The 20,078-nt window shown below is 31.4% G+C and overlaps 2 protein-coding genes across 2 annotated transcripts; one reads left to right on the forward strand and one right to left on the reverse strand.

Moving 5' to 3' along the window:
• The first annotated feature begins 823 nt into the window (after positions 1 to 823).
• LOC107912954 (uncharacterized) lies at positions 824 to 2,105 on the forward strand. The gene is made up of 2 exons (XM_016841356.2): positions 824 to 1,470; positions 1,580 to 2,105. The coding sequence occupies exons 1-2, from the start codon at positions 1,378 to 1,380 to the stop codon at positions 1,817 to 1,819; spliced, it is 333 nt and encodes a 110-aa protein (XP_016696845.1). The 5' UTR covers positions 824 to 1,377; the 3' UTR covers positions 1,820 to 2,105.
• A 7,401-nt stretch (positions 2,106 to 9,506) lies between these two features.
• On the reverse strand, positions 9,507 to 13,145 carry LOC107912955 (CBS domain-containing protein CBSX6). The gene is made up of 3 exons (XM_016841357.2): positions 12,693 to 13,145; positions 12,085 to 12,460; positions 9,507 to 10,699 (listed from the first exon to the last, which is right to left on the reverse strand). The coding sequence occupies exons 2-3, from the start codon at positions 12,426 to 12,428 to the stop codon at positions 9,769 to 9,771; spliced, it is 1,275 nt and encodes a 424-aa protein (XP_016696846.2). The 5' UTR covers positions 12,429 to 12,460; positions 12,693 to 13,145; the 3' UTR covers positions 9,507 to 9,768.
• Between the last annotated feature and the right edge of the window lie 6,933 nt (positions 13,146 to 20,078).

The following is a 20,078-nucleotide window of genomic DNA, read 5'->3' on the forward strand; positions in this document are numbered from 1 at the left end:
AAATCCCTATTAATTTTTTCCCAAATCGAATTTTCTTTTCCTCCTCCCCTTAATCACAATCAATTTATGTTTTTTTTTTACCCTAAACCAACCCAACTCTTCAAATTTTTTCCCTAAACCCGTGTCAAACCTTGACCCTTGCACTGCTTCACCAACGTGGCAAGTTAACTGGCCACATCAGCTAGTTAATTTGCCACATTAGCAGTCCCGTTAAGACAGTAACGAAAAATGTTAATAAGTGACTGATTTGTCAATTTTTGATAACGTTAGTGATTGTTTTTTTTCTTTTAAAGTTGAGTGACTGAAATGAAACTTAAATGACCTTTTTGTTAGCTACCCAAAATTGAGTAACTATTGGTATAATTTACCCCTTATTATATCCCAATCATCATAAAATAAATATATTTATTATATCCCTATTTATCGTAATACAAACTCTCGAGAACCTTTTATTTTGTATATATAGGATTGCGCTATTTCAACAAATTTCTACCTTAGCAAATTTTCACATCTTCAATCTCCTTACAAAGCAACATTTGATAAATGTCTTTAAATTTCAACCTTCAAACTTTAATATTGATCAAATCCAAACATAATTAGAATTTGACCGCAATCACAACCTAATTCATCATTTCAATTAGATTTTTGGTCATTGAAATTTTTTGAATCTTTAACTCTACGTTCTTCTAGAATCTCTCGTATAAAATGAACTCACGGACATCATTTTTTTCTACTTTAGATTTAGACCATTTGGGTTCTACAATTATTGATGTTAGAGAGTCTTAGGTTTGTGTGTATGGAAAAGCCTGTAGGTTTGAGGTGTAATTTGCCTCTCAGTCTTAAGCTTGCCTTGTTCTTTTCTTTCTTTGATTATTGCTTGATGTTTCTCTCAAAAAGGAAAAAAATATAAATATAGATACCTTAAAAAAGATTATAATATAATAAATTTTAAATACAGAACATTATTAAATTTAACCCAAACCTAAATTTTCTGTAAAAAAATTTCCACAGAGAAACAGGGGAAAAAGGAACATGGTTCCCATTAATTTAGGCTTCCCATTCCTCCAGCTAAATCCCATTTAAGATGCACTCAATTTAGCACCACCAGAAACTCTTTTATTTGGGGGTGTGTGTGGTTTCATAATAAATCGTTTTTCATTTATGATTTGCACCAAATTAAATTAAAATTATACCCAATACAAATACCGCAAGTAGTCACTTCCTTTTTTTTTTCTTTTATAACAAAATCAAGAACAAAAGGAAAAAAAGAATCAATACCCATTCCATTTCACTTACTTTTTTGGGGTTTTCGCTTTTCTTTTTCACTATCATCAGTTCAGCAAATCAGTTCCAAAAAAAAAACCCACTTCTACAAACATGAAATCTGGTTATGGGGTCACTCTTTTTCTCTTGTTTCTCTTCTTTTCAGCTTTTGTCTTCAATTACAATGAAGCTACAAGCATGGCCCAAGTAAGTTACAAAAAACCTTGCATTTGAATGCGTAGATCTCTTTTCCTTTCCATCTCAAAGATTTTGAACTTTTTTTTTGTGGATTCATAGTTGATTTGTTTGTTTGAAGGTAAATGGGCCTTCAGAAATGTTCCCATTGGTGGAAGAGAAGATGATGTTGTTCAATGAAAGCAGAAGAAAGTTGGGGAGTTTCCAGATATGTGCTGTTTGTACATGCTGTGGTGGAGCTAAAGGTGCTTGCTTACCTTCTCCTTGTTGCTATGCTATCAATTGCAACATTCCAAACAGACCCTTTGGTTTCTGTTCTTTCACTCCCAAAACCTGTAACTGCTTTGGATGCCATCTCTAGTTTAAACCTTTGTTTTATCTATTTTTCTTACTCTCTCTTTTTTTATTTATTTAGGAGTTAAAAAAAATATTGATTCTGATGCAAGTTTGAAAGTGGAGAAAGAGAATATCTGTTTTCTTTCATTTGTTTGTTTATAAGTTTCATAGGGAGTTTTCTCAGTTAAGGTTTTTTGGCAATTTTGTCTATAATTTTTGTTCTTTTCAAGGTAGTAACATTGCCTGGCATATGATATGGATAATTTAGGAAACATTACCCTTGTTTATGAAGCTAATGGGTGTTATTATAAGGTTTCTTTTTTTTTATTTAAAGCTATTATATATATTAATGTTAGTGCTCAGTAAGGCATGACAAAGATTCAAGATGTCCATTATTTTACTGTTATCTTGTTTACCTTTTTTTAATTCATGTTTAATATACTTATTAGTGGGTGTATTCCATTATGCAACTTGGAACCATGTAATACCAATTTGTTTTTATTATTAAAATTGAAGTAATGTTTGATGCTGCTTTAATTATGCTTCACACTTGATCTACCACAGTATCTTTAGTCAGAGTAGGTCAATAAACAAATAAATAAAATACTCTTGATGTTGGTGAGATGATGCTCAAGGGAAAGTGAATTGCTTGATTGAACTATGTAGTTTGGCTTGTTGTGCCTACCACATTTTGATGAATTTTGTAGCCTTCACTTAAAAGGATAGTAAAAGGATAGTGGAAAGGGTCTCAAATAGTCAGATTCAATTCCATGTAGCAATTGAGTTAATATTTTCGGATGTCAATTAACTTTGAAAAATTAGGGTTTTTGTGAGTAGAATGGCCTAAGAAGCTGAGATTTAAAAGGTAGTGAGGAAAGATGTGGATTGATATAAATGCATGTAGGTATGTATAGGCAGCAAAAATACTAGGGGTGGGTGGAAGTTGAATTTGTACTAGGGCTGGACCTGGATATATATCAAAGCTCTAGCAACTACTATTCAAAGATGGAGGTGGTGGTGTTAATATTTCTAGAGCTGTATATTAATGTGTTTCTATTTAATGCATCCTTTTTCTTTTCTCCTACAAGCTATTTATGTTTTATTGACCAAAATATCTTTGATGTCAAGATTTGTGAATTCTGAAATTTAAACATAATTTTCAAAAACAAAAGGATAAAAGTAAGACAAAAACCATGATGAAATGTCAAATAGTATGTGTAGTTGTTTGTGAGTAGGTGTAGGTATATATGATGAGAGGATTTAGACATGATGCAACAGCCCATGTGCTACTTAAAACAAGTAACAATCAAAATGAGTTGGCCATTTTAGCATCATATAATAAAAATTGCTTCTATTTATAGTCTTGATTTAATAACAAGGAAGGTTTAAATAATTTGAGTTATTCAAATGTATCAATGAATTATCAAATCTATTAACTGCATTAGCTATTTTTAATGTAAATTTGGTGACATAATGATTTGGTTGAGAACAGATAGCATGCAGTATATGAGACATGATTACTGATTAGATGTAACGTATGCCCCTGTATGGGATCACCCTCTCATCCTTATCCCAACACATCCTTCACTTATATACCCAGGATTTCACAAAAAATTCCCATCGTCAAATACTTGTTTTCTAATTTATTTATGTTTTTAAAAACCCCAAAACAAAAGCGTCAGGAAACTCCATTATTTTATATTAATTTAGGGAATGAAACAAAACAAAAAAGGATACAAATATGTAGAAAAGAATCCATATATAATGGTTTAAATTCGAATAGCATTAGTCATATTTATTATTTGAATTTTATTCTATTTTTGTAATTTAAAAAAAATTGATTAATGTGTGGTTTTGATTAAGCAATTATGGTCTGTTTTCCTTGACTTTCAAGTTTCCCGACATCTTTTATTATTAAATAAGTCTCATTTACTTTACTTTTTTGGCTTCCACTTTTTCCACAAGTCAAAATTGGAGTCTCTCGTCTCAATCATACCAAATTTTAGATTTTATTATGCTTTTTTCTTCATGATAGAAACAAATAGCAGTGTACTCAAATAATTGATGGCGTCCTTCTATTATCATTTTTTTAAATGTATAAAAAAATTTAAAATTTAAAAATATGTATAGTAAATTTGACACTCAAAATCTGGATTCATTCCATTATAAAATCTTTTACCTTTTTCATGACAAAAAAAAAATAGGGAAAATTTAGTAAACAGTCAAGTGTAGTTTTTTATTTCATAAATAATCTTAAAAATTATTATTTCTCTTTTTTAATATTTTTACTATGATTTATGGTGACAAGAGTTTTTTAATTCCACAAACAAATTTAAGAAATTACTATGTGTATTATTTATTTAATCTATATTTTTAAAAAAATTATCAATTAAGGACACTTGGCAACTTTTTTATTCTAACATATCAAATAATAATCCTTTTACTATTACTTCTATAGTACATTTGTCAATCCCCTAGGTCTAGAAACTTCACTAGTAGTGTACTAAATATTATCCCTTTATAAAAAAAATAATAATTTAGAAGATTATTATAATCAATTATTTTTTAGCACAAATTATAACATTTACAATCTTTATATTTTTAAAAGGCTGAGATAAAACCTCCTCCCCTAGTTTTTGTTGTCAAACTAAAATTTTCTAACTTTTGTGGTTCAACTAGAAACTTTTTACAATCCATTTAAGGTTTTATACCTCAAAAACCTTAATTATACTCTTTACAACAAAGAAAAGATAAATAAACTAGCAATGAACCTCTAATAGTTGTGAATTTGAAAATTGAACCTCTAAATACAAAGATATGAGAGTAAAAAAAGATTCGACAATAAGCTCTCAAAAAATATGTACAAGAGAAATGAAGAAAATGAAGAAATGAAATATTTTCTCTTAAACTTTTTGTTTTGATATTGCTCACTCAAGTCTTGAAGTGTTCTTGATGAGTTTTTATATCAAGGAAGTGATTTGTAGTTGTTTATAGTCGTTGTGGATGATCTGGAGCCATTTGGAGCATCAATTCAAGGTATTAAATGCAATTGTAAAGCAACATGTTTTGATACATGCTTGTTGGATACTAATACCTGTTGGATACTAATACCTATCTTTGAAAACTATGCTTGTTAGTCCACATGTATCACGACCTAAGGTCATGTTTACCTTTTTCTTTTAGGGTATTTGTTTTAGTGTTTTTTGGAGGCATGCTTTTAGGGTTTACGGGACAAATGTTTTGGAGTTTAGATCATTTTGATGATGTTTGTGTTTGAGGGTTAAAACCCTCGAATTTTTGAATTTACCAATTCAACTCCAATTCTTAACACCAATAAGTTTTTTTATTAAATTTGCTATACTGATAATTTAATTTTTCTGTTAAAATATTCATATGGTGATCATGCAACAAAAACACATTCCAATGGACATAAATTTATTAGATAATTTTGGTAGCAAATGTGGAATTTTAGAAAAAAATTATTCCAACACATCATGCAAAAGTACTTTTTTTTATTAGAATAGTATTTTGTTTAAAAATTCAACTAATTTTTTTATCAAAGTAATTAACAATGTTAACTATTTGAAGTAAACATTATAAAAAAAAAAAATAGGACCAAATAAATCAGTCTATGTATGAATATTATAAATTTACTTTTATGTACACATTCTCTAATTAAAATTGTATTTGATTAAATTGTACAATTAATTGATTAATCAATTGAATTCTTAATTGTGTTCGTGTTTGAGGTAGACATTGTTAAAGGGAGGTTGACAACGGGAACGACTAAATATGCAAAACCTACTCGCGTGCTTTGAAAATATTATCCGGGAATCCCGGAATATTTGAAGGATTCTCGCGTGAGGAAAATTTTTCACAATATGCAAACCTTTTGCCTCAGATGAATTTCTTCTTCGCGTTCATCTTCATCTCCTTCATCCGTTGTTGAGTTCAGTGTGCTTCTATGTTGTCATCGTCTCTCCTCTGTTCTAGGAACAAGTGCTTGCGAAGATGATCCACCTTGGTAGAAAAATGATGCTCGAGGTTTTTGCAACACTGCGACGTATAAGTGTATGGTGTCCCAAACACTAGTGGCGTAAAATTAAGTGGAAATGTCGTCGACGGTGGATACATCGTCGTCAGCGAATACGTCAAAGTCATCAGAGTGTGATATGTTGGGGACAAAGTCGGTGAAAAAACCCTATACCTACAGAAGGTGTAGAAACATGAAATGAAAGTAGTGCAAATAAAATACCTGAACCAGAATAAGTCGAGCCATACTAATCGGGAAGTGGTGCGGATGGCGATGCCTCTTGTTGCATTGGTGCTGATGATGGACCCACCTTGGCACCTGCTCCAGACCTTGGAGTCCTAGGCGACCGTCGTAGCCTCCTCGAATGAAGTTGTCTACGCCTCGCCTCCACTGATAGTAGAAATGGCTTGCCATGGTGTCTAAACCATGACATGTATGATAATTCATGAGCGATAATGTGTTCGCGATTAGGTAAAAAGTCATACCTGTGCTCCCCAATGTTGATATATTGCACGTGAAATTTAGCTCAATCTTCCTCGATTCTCCCCCACAAGTGGATATTGTGCAAGTCTCCAATATTTTGGGGTGGTAGCAGAACCGTTTGCCTAAACCTGAATTGCCACCTAACTCGATTGGATTCGTGCATCTCCACCATAGCGTAAACTATTACGTACTAGATGTTGGGATTCACCAAGAATTCGGGTAGGATGCATGCTTAAATTCTCGGATCAGAGTATGACATCTATTCAAACTATAGTACAAAATAATAATTTCAATTATATATTTATTGATAATTTTTAAATACTTGCGTCAATATTATATAATTAAAATTTTAGAAATACTAACCTCCACTTCCGATCGTTTATCTAACAGGAGAGCCGTATATCTTGAAGCTCCTCCGATAATTCCACATAAGTCGGCCCATGGTTCCACCTATTGAAATAATACGTTAATACAAAATTTTAATATTTAAAATTTTTTATTATGGTAAATATATTATCTAATGAATTTTGTCCTGTTACAAGTGGGAATCTATAAGGGTAGTCAACTCGAGGATGTAAAAATGGTAGTTGGTACCACACCTATGGTTGTAGTAGGAGCATGCAACCATTGTTTCTAATTTTCTATGGTTGCATCGCCCAACATATCTATTGGTACAACATCGCTAACATCGCTGATCCCCAATTAAGTTGGCTCATTTCTTTTAAGTCCACCAATTGTAGTAGCCACCTTAAATGTATAAGATTTCGCGATTTGTTGGACATTAGAAGACCCTTGGTTATCCTAAGGATATATGCTTGAGCATATTGTTCCCTTTTAAGTGGACCCAACTTTGCATCAGGCTCATCAAAATTTCTTTTCAACCAATTCATGTCTATCTGGGCACCATAAATCCTGTCCGGAACCTTTACTAACAGTTGGTTGCATATGACTTTACAATCAGTAGCGACAATTGAGTCCGTCACTATCAGCCCATCCATGCTATAACCTAAGATGTAAGTGCATGTCCTCCAATGTGATTGTACACTTGCTGCATGAAAGATGGAATTTGTGTGTCTCGGGTCTCTAGGGGTGTTCAATCGGTTAACCGACCCAAAATAACATTAACCGAATTAACCGACCTTTCAAAATTTTTAACTGTTAACTGAACCGAAATTTTTTCAAAAAAATTAACCGAACCGAAAATTTTTCGGTTAATTCGGTTGGTTAATCGAATTAACCGAAAATTATATGTTTTTTAATTTTTGGTTAAAAAAGTATAAAATTAACCGAATTAACCAAATTAATCGAATTCACCGAATTACTCAAATTAACCGAATTAACCGAATTATTTGTATAAAATTATATGTTTTTTATTTTTATTTTTAGTTTTAGTTTTAGATTTAGATTTAGATTTTTATTTATTAAATTATTTGTAACTTTTATGATTGGGTTGGGTTGGGTTGGGTTGGGTACTTGGGTTAATATATATTAGATTGGGTATTTGGGTTTATGTTGGATTGGGTTTGAGCGAATAGTGGGTTATTTATATATTATAATTTTATTTATTAATTTTTTCGATTAACTAAATTTTTTCGGTTAACTGACCGGTTTCGAACCGAATTAACCGTTAACCGAAAATTCAAAAAATTATTAACCGACCCCCAACTGAATTAATTCGGTTAACCGACCGATTAATCGAATTCGGTCAGTTAACCGAATTTTTTTCATTTTTACCTAAATTTTGCACACCCCTACGGGTCTCCATCTTTCCACCAATGTGCTGACAAGTGTGGAGTCCAATTACACTCGCAAGCATCCGGGCCTTGTGAAAGAATCTTGCATCTCTCAAATATGTATCGATTAAAACCGGTGGAGGAGTAGATAGATTGCGAATATATGTCTCTAAAATCTAATCTTCCACATAATTATAAAAAAAAACCATACAAAATTTTAAATTTCAATATAACAACTTAATAATGAAATTAAATTAGATTGAAAATAATATAAACATATTCGTACCATTTGCAATTGGAAGGCCGAAATGTGTTTGTCATCCAAACGAATAAGAGAATTGACCATTAAAAATTTTAAAAAATGATTAAATTTCCTAATACAAAATTAAATAAAAAAACCTTAAGACAATTTTAATAGAAGTTGAGAGAATTGAAAGATAATTGAGAGAGAATTGAGAGAGAACTAAAAGAAAATTGAAAAAAATGAAATTGAGGGATTTAAAAGATTTTCTTTTACCGTTGGGGGTTAGGGAAGTAATAGTTGGAATTTACTAGTTGTGGGATAGTTGTTGGAAAAACACGTCCAACTTAATACGTTTTAAAAAATTGACCTAATCCCGTAAATATTAAAAAAGAAAACGACATTATCTCATAAGACATTTTCCCTCAATTTAGCCGTTGAAAATGGTTTTTTTTTTTAAGGTATGCGAAGCAAAATCTGAAAAGTTCTTCGGGTACAAAAGAAACCCATGATTCTGAAGAATTGAAAACCAATAGTGTTAGCTAAAAGGACAAAAATGCATGCAATCAACTCAAAATCAAATTAAAGAAATAAATACTATGAATACTATCGGGAGTCGGCAAAACAAAGCTTTTTTTTTTTTAAAGAAAAAAAAAGAAAAGAAACCCATTAATTACCAAATAGAAGACATATATAGATGTGAGATTGTGGAGGGGGCAGCGACAACATAAGAATGGGTTCCAGCATCTGTAGCACATGTTCCTCCATTGGCGTCTTCAGGCGACAAGCTGGGTTGTTGTTTTCCCATTCATGCATTGTTGGCTCAAGGATAGCCGTAGAGACAACACATTGTCCCACTACCGACTCTATTGTCAAAGCTCGGATTCTAATCAATTTGACTGTTTAGATTTGATTTGATTTGTATAGAAACAAATTTTCATTGCTGGTCTGGATCTCTCCATTTCTCTTTAAATGTAACATATTAAAGTATAAGATGAAAATAGTTTTATTCGTTAATATGAACCACAATAACATCTAACCGCAGATGACAAATCTTCACCCAACATCATCACTTTCTTTAAAGAATTTATTATTATTTAAATTTAATTTCTACTTTTTATCAAAAAAATTATCAGTTAAAATAAAATTTATATTTATGGTAAAAAAATTATTTATAAAAAGATTATTTTCTTAAAAATAATATTCTTTCCTGGAATTGATGTTAAGAAAGAGAGATCATTATAGATATTCTTTTTCATATTAAATTTAAGAAAGAGGTAATACAGTAACATGTTCAATAATATAATAACAATGTACTTGGTACCAAGCAATAAAAAGAGCGTCACAAGATCATAAAGCACATATATGAATTTTTATAAGCACCATTTTCAAGCCCCAATCCCTCTCACCAACATGCTCCATACGACTCACCTGCTGCTGTCAGTACAATATTCCAACCCAGAATGGTGAAAAAGGAGGGGAACTCAACTTTGAATTTCGGAGGCAAGCTCCATGATGGATCGAGTTGAGGGAATAAATGCAGCAGGTTGCTTGGTCACTGCAACCAAAATGTCGGCATAACCGACCATGCCGACCAGAACATCGTCATTATCATCCTCAGTTACCCACACATGGTTTGCCCTATGGGATAGCATTTGAGCCATAACTGCAGCTAAAGAACTTGAAGTTTTGCATGTCAAGGGTGCACTTCTGCCCCTATACATGGTCTTCCCCATACCAAAACTCGGGCTCACCGGATTGAACCCGATGCTTCTACTACTGAATTTTCTTGCCCTTGCTGACCCACCACCATTCACTACCTTATTATCTTCAACTGTTGAATTAACTGAAAAATCAGGAAGCAATCTTGAACTCACATTATCCTCGGCCCCCATAACAAATTGTCCGGCTGAGAGGTTGGCTAATGCCCAAGCTGCAGCTAAATAGTCACATTTCCATAGTTTTGAGGCCGAGATTTCTCCTAAAATCTTATGGCGGCCATCTTGTGTGATCTCCACAACGGCAACTGCAGTGGGATCGCCGGGGTGTTTTTGAGTTGCTTCTACAGCTGGAAGGGAGGCTTCAATTGAGCTATAGCTTAGGTTAACAGCTCCGAGTGAGGAAATAGAGGAGAGGGGAAGAGGAGCTAGTGCACCAAGGCAACCGATGAGGAATCGGATCATGTCTTCTCTTGAGAGACAGCAAAACTTGTCACGCATGTAAGCGGCAGCAGATGAAGAGGAAGGGCGGTTGGCATTAGCAATCAGGTTGTTGCCGCTACAGTTATCAATGTTCTTGAGCCATTTCCCATTATAAAGAATTGAGAATCGCTTGCTCATGCCTTTCCATACCTTGCTCTTTGGAACAAGAAGTCGTCTCACACCCTGCTTCATCATCTCGAGTGCATCTATCAATCTAGTCCAACAACAAAGAATTAAAACCGCTGCTAGAGAACATCAAAGGCAGAACCAAAATGAACTTTCTTTTATCCACAAATGAACCTTTAGGTTTTGTGAAATTACGAAATAATATAATAGTAAAATTACACTTAGCCCTCCCCCCAAATTATAGTTCATTTCCGACCCCCTAAAGCAATTTTCTGGCTTCACCTCTGCTTTGTAGCAACACGGGAAAATATAGAACTATTGCTGGGCACACAAAACCACAAGCACAACAAGCACAACAAGCTTCAAGGTTTACTCTTTGTTATCCTATCCCATAAAAAATCTAACATAAACAACATTTTATGTAGTGAACAATAAATATATTCGAAGCGCGCGTAAATATGCTTAAACATAAAGGAAAACAATGAGCTTCACAAATAAGATAACAGAATGGGAGCGGAGGCAAGGGTGGACAAAATCATATTTTCTCAGAAAAATTTTCTCAAATATAAAGATATCAGTGTTGTCAAGGGCACAAGATGCACCTTAGGCGTTAGGCAATAGAACCCTTATATTGCCTATGATGCAAGGTGCAGAAAAAGCACTCGCCCATGTTAAGTAAAATGTAATATTTGTACGTGCATATGCCTATATATATATATATGAAATAAGCTTAAGCTGCAAATTTAAGATAATAAACTCTAAAAGTAATCCAATTTATTCAACAAAACATGCAAAATTTTCTTTTTAGGGGCCAATATCCATGTCAATTGTTGAATACTCAAATACTGAAAAGTAGAGAGTTTGATATTATCATTGTTTACTAATTACTAATAAAGGTATAGTCAGTAAAAAAAAAAGAAATAAAAGAGTTACAGAAAAGTTCAATCAAACTGGCTTTTCTACCTTGTTCACCTTAAGATGCGTGCCTAAGCGCACCAGCATGCTCTTCACCCGAACGGGTCTGAGGTGCCTTTATTGTCTAGCACTCAGACACTGCAGGTTAGGGTCAAGGAGCAAGTGTTAAAACCCCTCATAGATATAACTATTTCAGTCGACATGTAACAAAATCCCTTGGAAGCAAATCGTGTAAAGCTCATATGAACAGACACATGCAGTACATGATTCTAAGGACCAAGATGCAAACCAAACCAAAGAAAGGCACATCACATATCCCCTTAATAGAGAGAAGATCCATACAATCAACGCTCAAAAACAAGAATCGGAACTCAAGAAAAATATCTCCTTCCACTAGAAATAATAAGAAACCACTCCAACATAAATTTCAAGTCATGATCGCATTCCTATGAGGTTAAGGTCATAGGTCAATTCTCTGAAATAGTAAAAATTCCAACATTTTTAAGCTGAAAGAAAAAAGAAGAGCAAGCGATTAAACATAAGCAGCAATGAACTAACCTGGTGCCAGGATCAACAATCTTCAAGAGAGTATTATTAGGGACAACAACATCAGAAACTTGTGTTTTCATAGCTTTGTCCTGATCTTCCAAACACTGAGATTTAGCTAAAAAGGAAATGATATCAAGTGAAGTTAAAATACCAACAAACCTCTGTTGTCTCATTTCATTGTTTTCAATCATTCCCACATGAGAACTTCTCTTCCAAACCGGTATCCCACACTCAGTTGATTCTCCTATTGCTCTTATAGCCGATTCTACTGTCTCTACATCGCAGAATTCAACCAACTCAGGCTTCCCCACCGTCAGATCCCCCACTACATGGTACAACAGCACCGATGCCATTCCTTAAATTTTCCGTTTTTTTACCGAGAAAACTGAAGAAAATAAAATATATAAAAACAAAGAAAAAAATCATCATTAAGACCTGAATCATTCATCCTGTTTCAGTAAAGGTTGTTTCTATTTTTAAATACCGGTTTGGCTTAATCAATTTAAAGTTGAATATTTTCCTTTGCTTTCCTACTTTCTCTAGCCAACCAAACACAACAACAAGAAGACTGGGTTTCCTACAAAACTTACATAAGTTCAATTTACAATATAAGATACCTTGTTTCTAAATCAAAGATCTGAGTGTTTTTTTCCCCTTGATTCACCTTCGAAAAGAAAGAAAGATCAGGGTTTATGTTGAAACCGGGAAAACCGGTGAGAAGGAAGAGTTATAAGAGAGAATGGAGGAAGATAAGGAGGAGGTGAATGCCGGTGATAGGTAATCTATAAAGGATCAGAAGAAAGCAAAGAGTTGGAGCCATTGAAGATGAGGAAGAAGAAGCAAAGAAGCAAAGTTATGGAAACGAAAGCCCATTCACGATGATCTATGACTTCAAATCTAGAGAGGATTGGTGTGGCAAATAAGCCTGAATTTAGGAGATAAATAGATTCACTTTGTTTTCGCCTTCTTTGGGTGTTTTTGCCGAATAATGATAAGATTTGAGAAAATGAAAAAAAAGTAGAAGTCTGCCAATTATTGAGAGAAGTGGCTAATTAGACCAGCTATCGTTTATTTATTTAATTTTTTTTTTGACGGAGAAATTATTATTATATCTATTAAAATTAATCTTATGGATTATCAGTTTGGCACATGTCTACCTCATTTCCTAGACACCTTGCAACCTCCTTTTTGTCATCACATGCCAAGCTCATTCAATGCTTTTTTTATATGGTATTTTAGAGAGATTGATTTATATGGTATTTTTTTGAGTTTTAATACACTTGAAAACAAATTTTAAAATTATTTGTTTATTATTATTATTATTATTATTTTTTAAAGATATAATGACTTGTTTAACCTTTTTAATTTTATAAAAATATTATTTTAACATTTTATTTAATTTTTAATCTTTTTTAATTCTTAATTTTTTTTTGTTAAATCACCTCAAAATAAATAGAAAAATTATTGTGACATACATGTGAATGATACGTCAGTATTTAATTAATTTTTTTTAATTTTAATTAAATATTAATATGTCATTTACGTGGAAATCTATGTATATGTCAGGTCAATAAAATTAACAAATGTTTTGAGGTAATTTGAAAAAAGAAAATGAAAGTTCAATAACTAAAAAAAGACTAAAATTTAAATAAGAAATTAAAATAATTATTTTTTATAAAGTTAAAAAATAAGTGATTATATATTCTTAAAATAATGCGTATGTTAACTCAAGGGTAGTTTTCTATTTTGGCAGATTCAAATGTTTTAGGATAATGTATTTAAAGAGTAAGTAAACATGTTAACTCGTAAAGATAATTTAAAATATTATTTTATTATCTAATCATTTTATTTATACATCCTATTATCTGATTATTGTATTTAAAATAATTGATTTACATGACAACTCACCAATCAATTTAAAAAAATTATATGTAACATGATAAACAATGATTTTAATTTTATTAATTATTTCTATTTTATTTTAATTCTTAAAATGATTAATTTGTGCATTTACTTGCATGTTGCTTAAATTCTATATTAGATCTGGTTGAAACAATATATTTTTAGTTTTTTTCTTTCTAAATGTATATTTAAAAGAGAGTTATGAAATTTTAAGTATATTTAAAAGAATTAATGCACGTATTTACGATTCTTTAAACCCTATCGAGTGTAGTACTAGTTGAACTAAATGGGCCGGTCTCAATTGAGTGTTTATTTTCTAGTAGAGTAAGAATGTCTTGAGTGAGAGTGAACAATTATATAATTGTGAGGTTGTAAGGTGGTTGTACATAAAAATTATTTAGGATCTCATTGGATAGAAGAAAGTAATTAAATGAAAATTTAATTAGACATCTTAATATATTGGGCTATTTTCTTCTCTCTCTTTTTCATTATTTTGCTACCATTTCACAATTATGTTGCTACTATTTTATTGTTATTATTTGGATATTGTATAACTCTTGTTTTATTATTAATTTTGTTATAATTTTAGAAGTATTTGTTTGTTAAGTTGCACCTATCTTAATGTTATTTAAGTATACATATTTTCTTAAAATTTATTTTCAATTTCTAGGGAAACATTTATTTTAATATTTTTAGTATTTTTGATGTATTATATTTTTAAATATATATATAAAATAATATAAAAAAATAAATACGAGTGGGTCAGGCCGGGCCCGCATTTTAGTATTTTTATTCAGGCCAAGTTTGAGTAAAATTTTAGACCCATTTTTTGAGTCGGGTCTAGCCTAGCAAATGGCCTAAAATTTTGTTTGGGAATGACCCGAACCCACCCAAGGACACTTCTAAGTCTAATGACTAGGATAATAATTACATTTTCTTGTAATTACAAAGAATTGTAATTTCCTAGACGTGTTTAACTGATAGAGTGTAATTACATCGTAATTCCCTATGTCATATTTGGTAGTACAAATTATAATTACACAATTACATAATTTATATTTTTAAAAATATTAATTACTATAAAAAATTTTATTAGTATGATAAAAATAATTTCAAAACAAGTAATAAAAATTGAAATCAAATCATCATATGTATTATGTTAGTCTAAAAAGGTAGTTGATAATACAATTACTAATAAAAATAACAAGAACAATATATATTATATGCAATTTTATCTGATTGTTCTAATGTATATTTGTTAGGTTATTCCCCTTCTAATATTTAACATATGCTCCTTATCATATCATATGTTGGTCCTTGATCGAGTTTATCATCATTTGAATTTGAATTTACACTATTACTATTACCAAGATCTCTTTCTTCCATGTACTACTCGAAGTATGGATCATCTCGATTCCACATATGATTTAAGTTATGAAATATGTAACATGCTAGTATCATTCAACCTTATTTTTTCATGTTATATTGAGATGATATTGTTAAAATGGAAAATATTTTTCTAAAACATCGAATGTATTCTCAACTACATTTTGAAGCCTTGAATGTTTCAAATCAAAGAGTTTGTAACTTGTCTATGGTGCTTGTATTTAGCACCACTTTCTCAAATTGTATCATTGTTGGAAAAAAAATGGTTCGAAAACGGTTTCTTGCATAGTGAAAAATTAAAATTTTAAAAACCGAGTCTATTTGTGATATTTATAGTAATAAACTTTTTTCAAAATTGAACGTGTATTTTCAGCTAGACGGATCCTTGTCGTTTCCAGCCTTCAACTGAATAGTCTTCTCCGCTATTATTGTACCACAAACTGCTTCGAGTATGGGCTCGAATGAATTCAAATCAAACACAGAACCTTAAATTATTTACTTTACTTTCAGTGGAAAAAATTCTCTTTTTAATAGAAACCAGTAGAATTGTTATTCCGGAAAATAGAATTTATACTTAGAAAATAAATTCTTACTATTTTCGGGCAGAATGAAGAAAATCTTAAAGTTTAGTGTTTGCTCTAACGGTAGAAGAAGTGAAACCCTTGTTGAATTAGTAGAAGTCTATTTCAATATAAAAGCAAAATCCTAGTTCAACTAGGAAAGAGAGGGGTGATAACCTTAGTTAAATATATTAGGGTTTGTCGTCCCATGTATTAACATTGATATACAACAGGGCCGACCAACTATCATACGATTATAAGAGACCATTGATGGAGGTCACAGGTCTTGTTTAGGGACCTTCTCCCACTCAATCTTTTAAAAACATGCAAGGTTTTTAATGTCTGGTTTCAATAATGAATGATCAATGTATGCATGACAAGTACATATACATTCTTTCCCTAAACTATATGGCATGCTTATCATACATATGCATGAAAATACATTTGTAGTCAAATAACATCGTGTTATCACATATAAAAGCATAAAATTTAAATAAAATTGGCTAGCCAAAGTTTCCATGATTCTATCCTAGAAAAATAATAAAAATATAAAATTCACCCCAAAACATACTTTAGGTATTTTATTTTTGCCACCACAGACTTCTGTTGTGGTACTGGTTCACGTTGTCATCATTGTTGTTTTTTCGTCACTGTTGTCGCACCATTGCAGCTACTGATGACCATTACCAAGCTGCTACCGACCACTGCCACTAGTCACCATTGTCGACCTCCGCCGTCGACCCTTGCCATCGATCATCATCGTCAAACCATCAACAACCTCTACTTTCGAACCACTGTCAATCTACTATTAGTTTGACTAGGTCGGGTTTGCATTGTCTCAATCAGCCTAGATGCGTCTCGGTTCTCAAAGTTTCGTAAAAAAAATATAGGTTACAAAATTCCTATGTCCGTTTTCGACTCACATAATTTATTCTAAAATAATAAAATAAATCATGTATAAAGATGATAGTTCACGGTCTAATTTACATACTAGAAAATAATTAATAATTACATTCAATTTTCTAGGAACCACAACTTTGAGAAAATTATTTTATCATATATAATAAAATAATAGCACACATTCATTCACATACATATCATTAAACATGCTAATAATTACAAAAATGTCATATATTATCAAAAATTAATCATGCATGAAGAAGAGAGAAAAAATTGGGTATCGATTTATACTACAAAAATAGCACAATCTAGTTCTGATACCAATTGTTGAAAAAATAGTTTGAAAATAATTTTCTTAAACAGTGGAAAATTAAAATATTTAGAACGGAGTTGGATTGTCATATTTATAACCATAAGCTTTTGTCTGAAATTGCATCTGTGTTTTTGGCTAGACGGATCCTTGCGTTCTCGAATTTCAACCGAACGACTTTCTTCGCTATTCTCATACCATGAATTGTTTCGAGTGTGGGCTCAAACGAATTCGAATCAAACAAAAAACCAAAAATTATTTATTTTATTTTTTGTGGGAAAGCAAAATTCTTTCTTTGATAGAAACCGGTAGAATTATTATTCCAAAAAATAGAATTTATACTTAGAAAATAAATTCTCACTATTTTTGGGCAGAATAACAATATCTCAAAGTTCTGTGTTTAGCCCTATTGGTGCCATCTATTTATATGGAGAAGAAGTAAAATAGTTGTTAAATTAGTAGAAGTCTATTTCAATAGAAAAACAAAATCCTAGTTCAACTAGGTGAGAGGGTCAATAACCCTAGTTAAATATACTAGGTTTTGTTGTCCCATAAAATAACTGTTGGAAAAAATTCGATTTGAAAATGGCTTTCTTGCACAATGAAAAATTAAAATTTTGAAAATCAACCCGATTTGTGACATTTATAGCAATAAACCTTAACCGAATTTGTACTTGTGTTTTTGGATAAACAGATCCTTGATGTTTTTTGACTTTCAACCAAACGATCTTCTCCACTATTCTCGTACCACAAATTGCTTCGAGCTTGGGCTCGAACCAATTGAAGCAAAACATAGAATTAGAAAAAAAATTTCTTTTGGGGTGAAAATGAAAATTCTCTCTTTTTAATAGAAACCGATAAAATTATTATTTTGAAAAATATGTTTATAAGTTGCGAATAAATTCTCTCTATTTTTCGGCAGAATAATAATCTCTTAAAAGTTCTCTTAATAGCTCTACCTGTGCCATCTATTTATAGGAAGAGAAGGTAAAACCCTTGTAGAGTTGTAGATGTCACACCCTTAAATTGGGTTTAGAAGTTTTGTGGGCATTTTAAGGATTTTAACTTTAATGTGCTCGGAAATTTTGTAGCATGGTAAACCAAAAATATTTTGGTCTATGACTTTTAAAAAATTAAATCAATTTTTGAAAATAATGCTGAAATGGCTTTCAATTTTAAAATAAGGCCTATTTTGTAAAAATGTTCAATTTAGGAGTAGTTAAAAAACAATTTTATCAAAGTTTTAAAAATAACCTATTTTCCCCTCCATCTTCATAAGACCCACATTAGTTTCTTCTCCATATTTTTGTTGCCGTCCCTTGCTCTCCCAAACTTCTCTCATTCGATTTTATTTTACAAATATTAATTCCTTTGATTTCTATCATCACCCAAACAATAAACCTCAATAGAATTTTAAGAAAAACACCAAAAACACCATTGATTTTCTCATCACTCAAGCTTGTGGGTTTTCTGAATTTTCAACCAAACATCATTTTTTCTCCCATAGAAGGTAAGAAATCATTTTCCTATTAGTTTTTTTTATGTTATCTTGTCTTTTAAACTGAGTTTTTAGCCATTAAATCGTAAGTTTTGAATAAAACTGAAAATTAGGTCGTTAATGATGGATTTCATGATTTTGAATAAAAATAAGGTTTCAAAGTGTTTTTCCATTAGTTTTGATGTGATTAGAATGTTTCTAAATATTCCTTAAAGTTTCGTTAAATAATTCCAACATTTTAATGAATTTTCGTGAAAATTGTCATTGTATGTCGAAATTTCAAATCCATGAATCTGTACAGTTTTGAGTAGTTTGAAGATTGGGAGTTGTTCTTAGATGTATAATTAGACGAATGAATTCAGTTTTAGGCAAAAATAGATTAAGTATAAACTGAGATAATTGCGTCTCAAGTTTGTTATGTCGAAAGTTTTGGTTCTTAGAGGATCTAGCTTAGGCTTGCGTTTTGGTTCCTAGAGGATATAGCTGAATTTTAATCATGTTTTAAGAGGATAAATTTTGCAACTTGTTCTTAAACTTTCTATTTTATTTCATTTAGTCCGAATTATTTGCATGACATTTTTAGGGCATCGAAGGCTCGCTTTAGGGACAAAATGCATGAGATTGAATGGCTTACAATATGAATTTAATTTATTTAAATATTATGATGTTAAATGTTTTTGATTGTATGGTAATGCTTTGTAACTCTAATCTGGTGACGGAGACAGGTTATGGGTGTTACATAGCACGTTGTGTGCTTTGTTAGGTTTTGATAACAATTTTTTTCACACGGTCACAGTGAACTACATAGCCTGGCAACACGACCGTGTGATGCAGCTTACATGGTGTAAGTTATTTCACACGATTTGATAGCACGACCATGTTGTTTAGCTTCACAGGGCCTTAGCCTGTCACACGGTTTGGCCAGATGGTCATATGACCTATGTTTTTTTATTTTTTCCTTGATTTTATGATTTCTTACAAATTAGTCCCTGATTGTTTTTAAATTGCTTTTAGATTTTCTTAGGCTTGATTTAAGCCTCGATTTTGATTGAATGGCATTTTTATTGATTGATTGTTTGATAATGATTGTTTAAATGGAATTTTTTTGGATTTGTAAATTCTTGTCTTGTTAATTATCGTAGCATCTTGTAACCATAATCCAGTGATAGTGACGGACGAAGGAATGTTACATTTAGCTTCACAGATAATCAGATACAATCTTTTCAATTTCCTTTCAATGAATGTATATGTAAACATTTCATTTTAATTTCACACGTACTTTCTTTTCTCTCTTACATTACTAACTTACTTCTATTTACATATTCATCATTAAATTCATTATACATATTCAATAATCATAATCATATTTTATTTCATAAATATATTCAATTATCATACTTGTAATTTTGACATTCATGATTACTTCTATTTAAACATAATTCTTACA

Source organism: Gossypium hirsutum, chromosome A13, assembly GCF_007990345.1.
Source record: "Gossypium hirsutum isolate 1008001.06 chromosome A13, Gossypium_hirsutum_v2.1, whole genome shotgun sequence".
Classification (NCBI taxonomy): domain Eukaryota; kingdom Viridiplantae; phylum Streptophyta; class Magnoliopsida; order Malvales; family Malvaceae; genus Gossypium; species Gossypium hirsutum.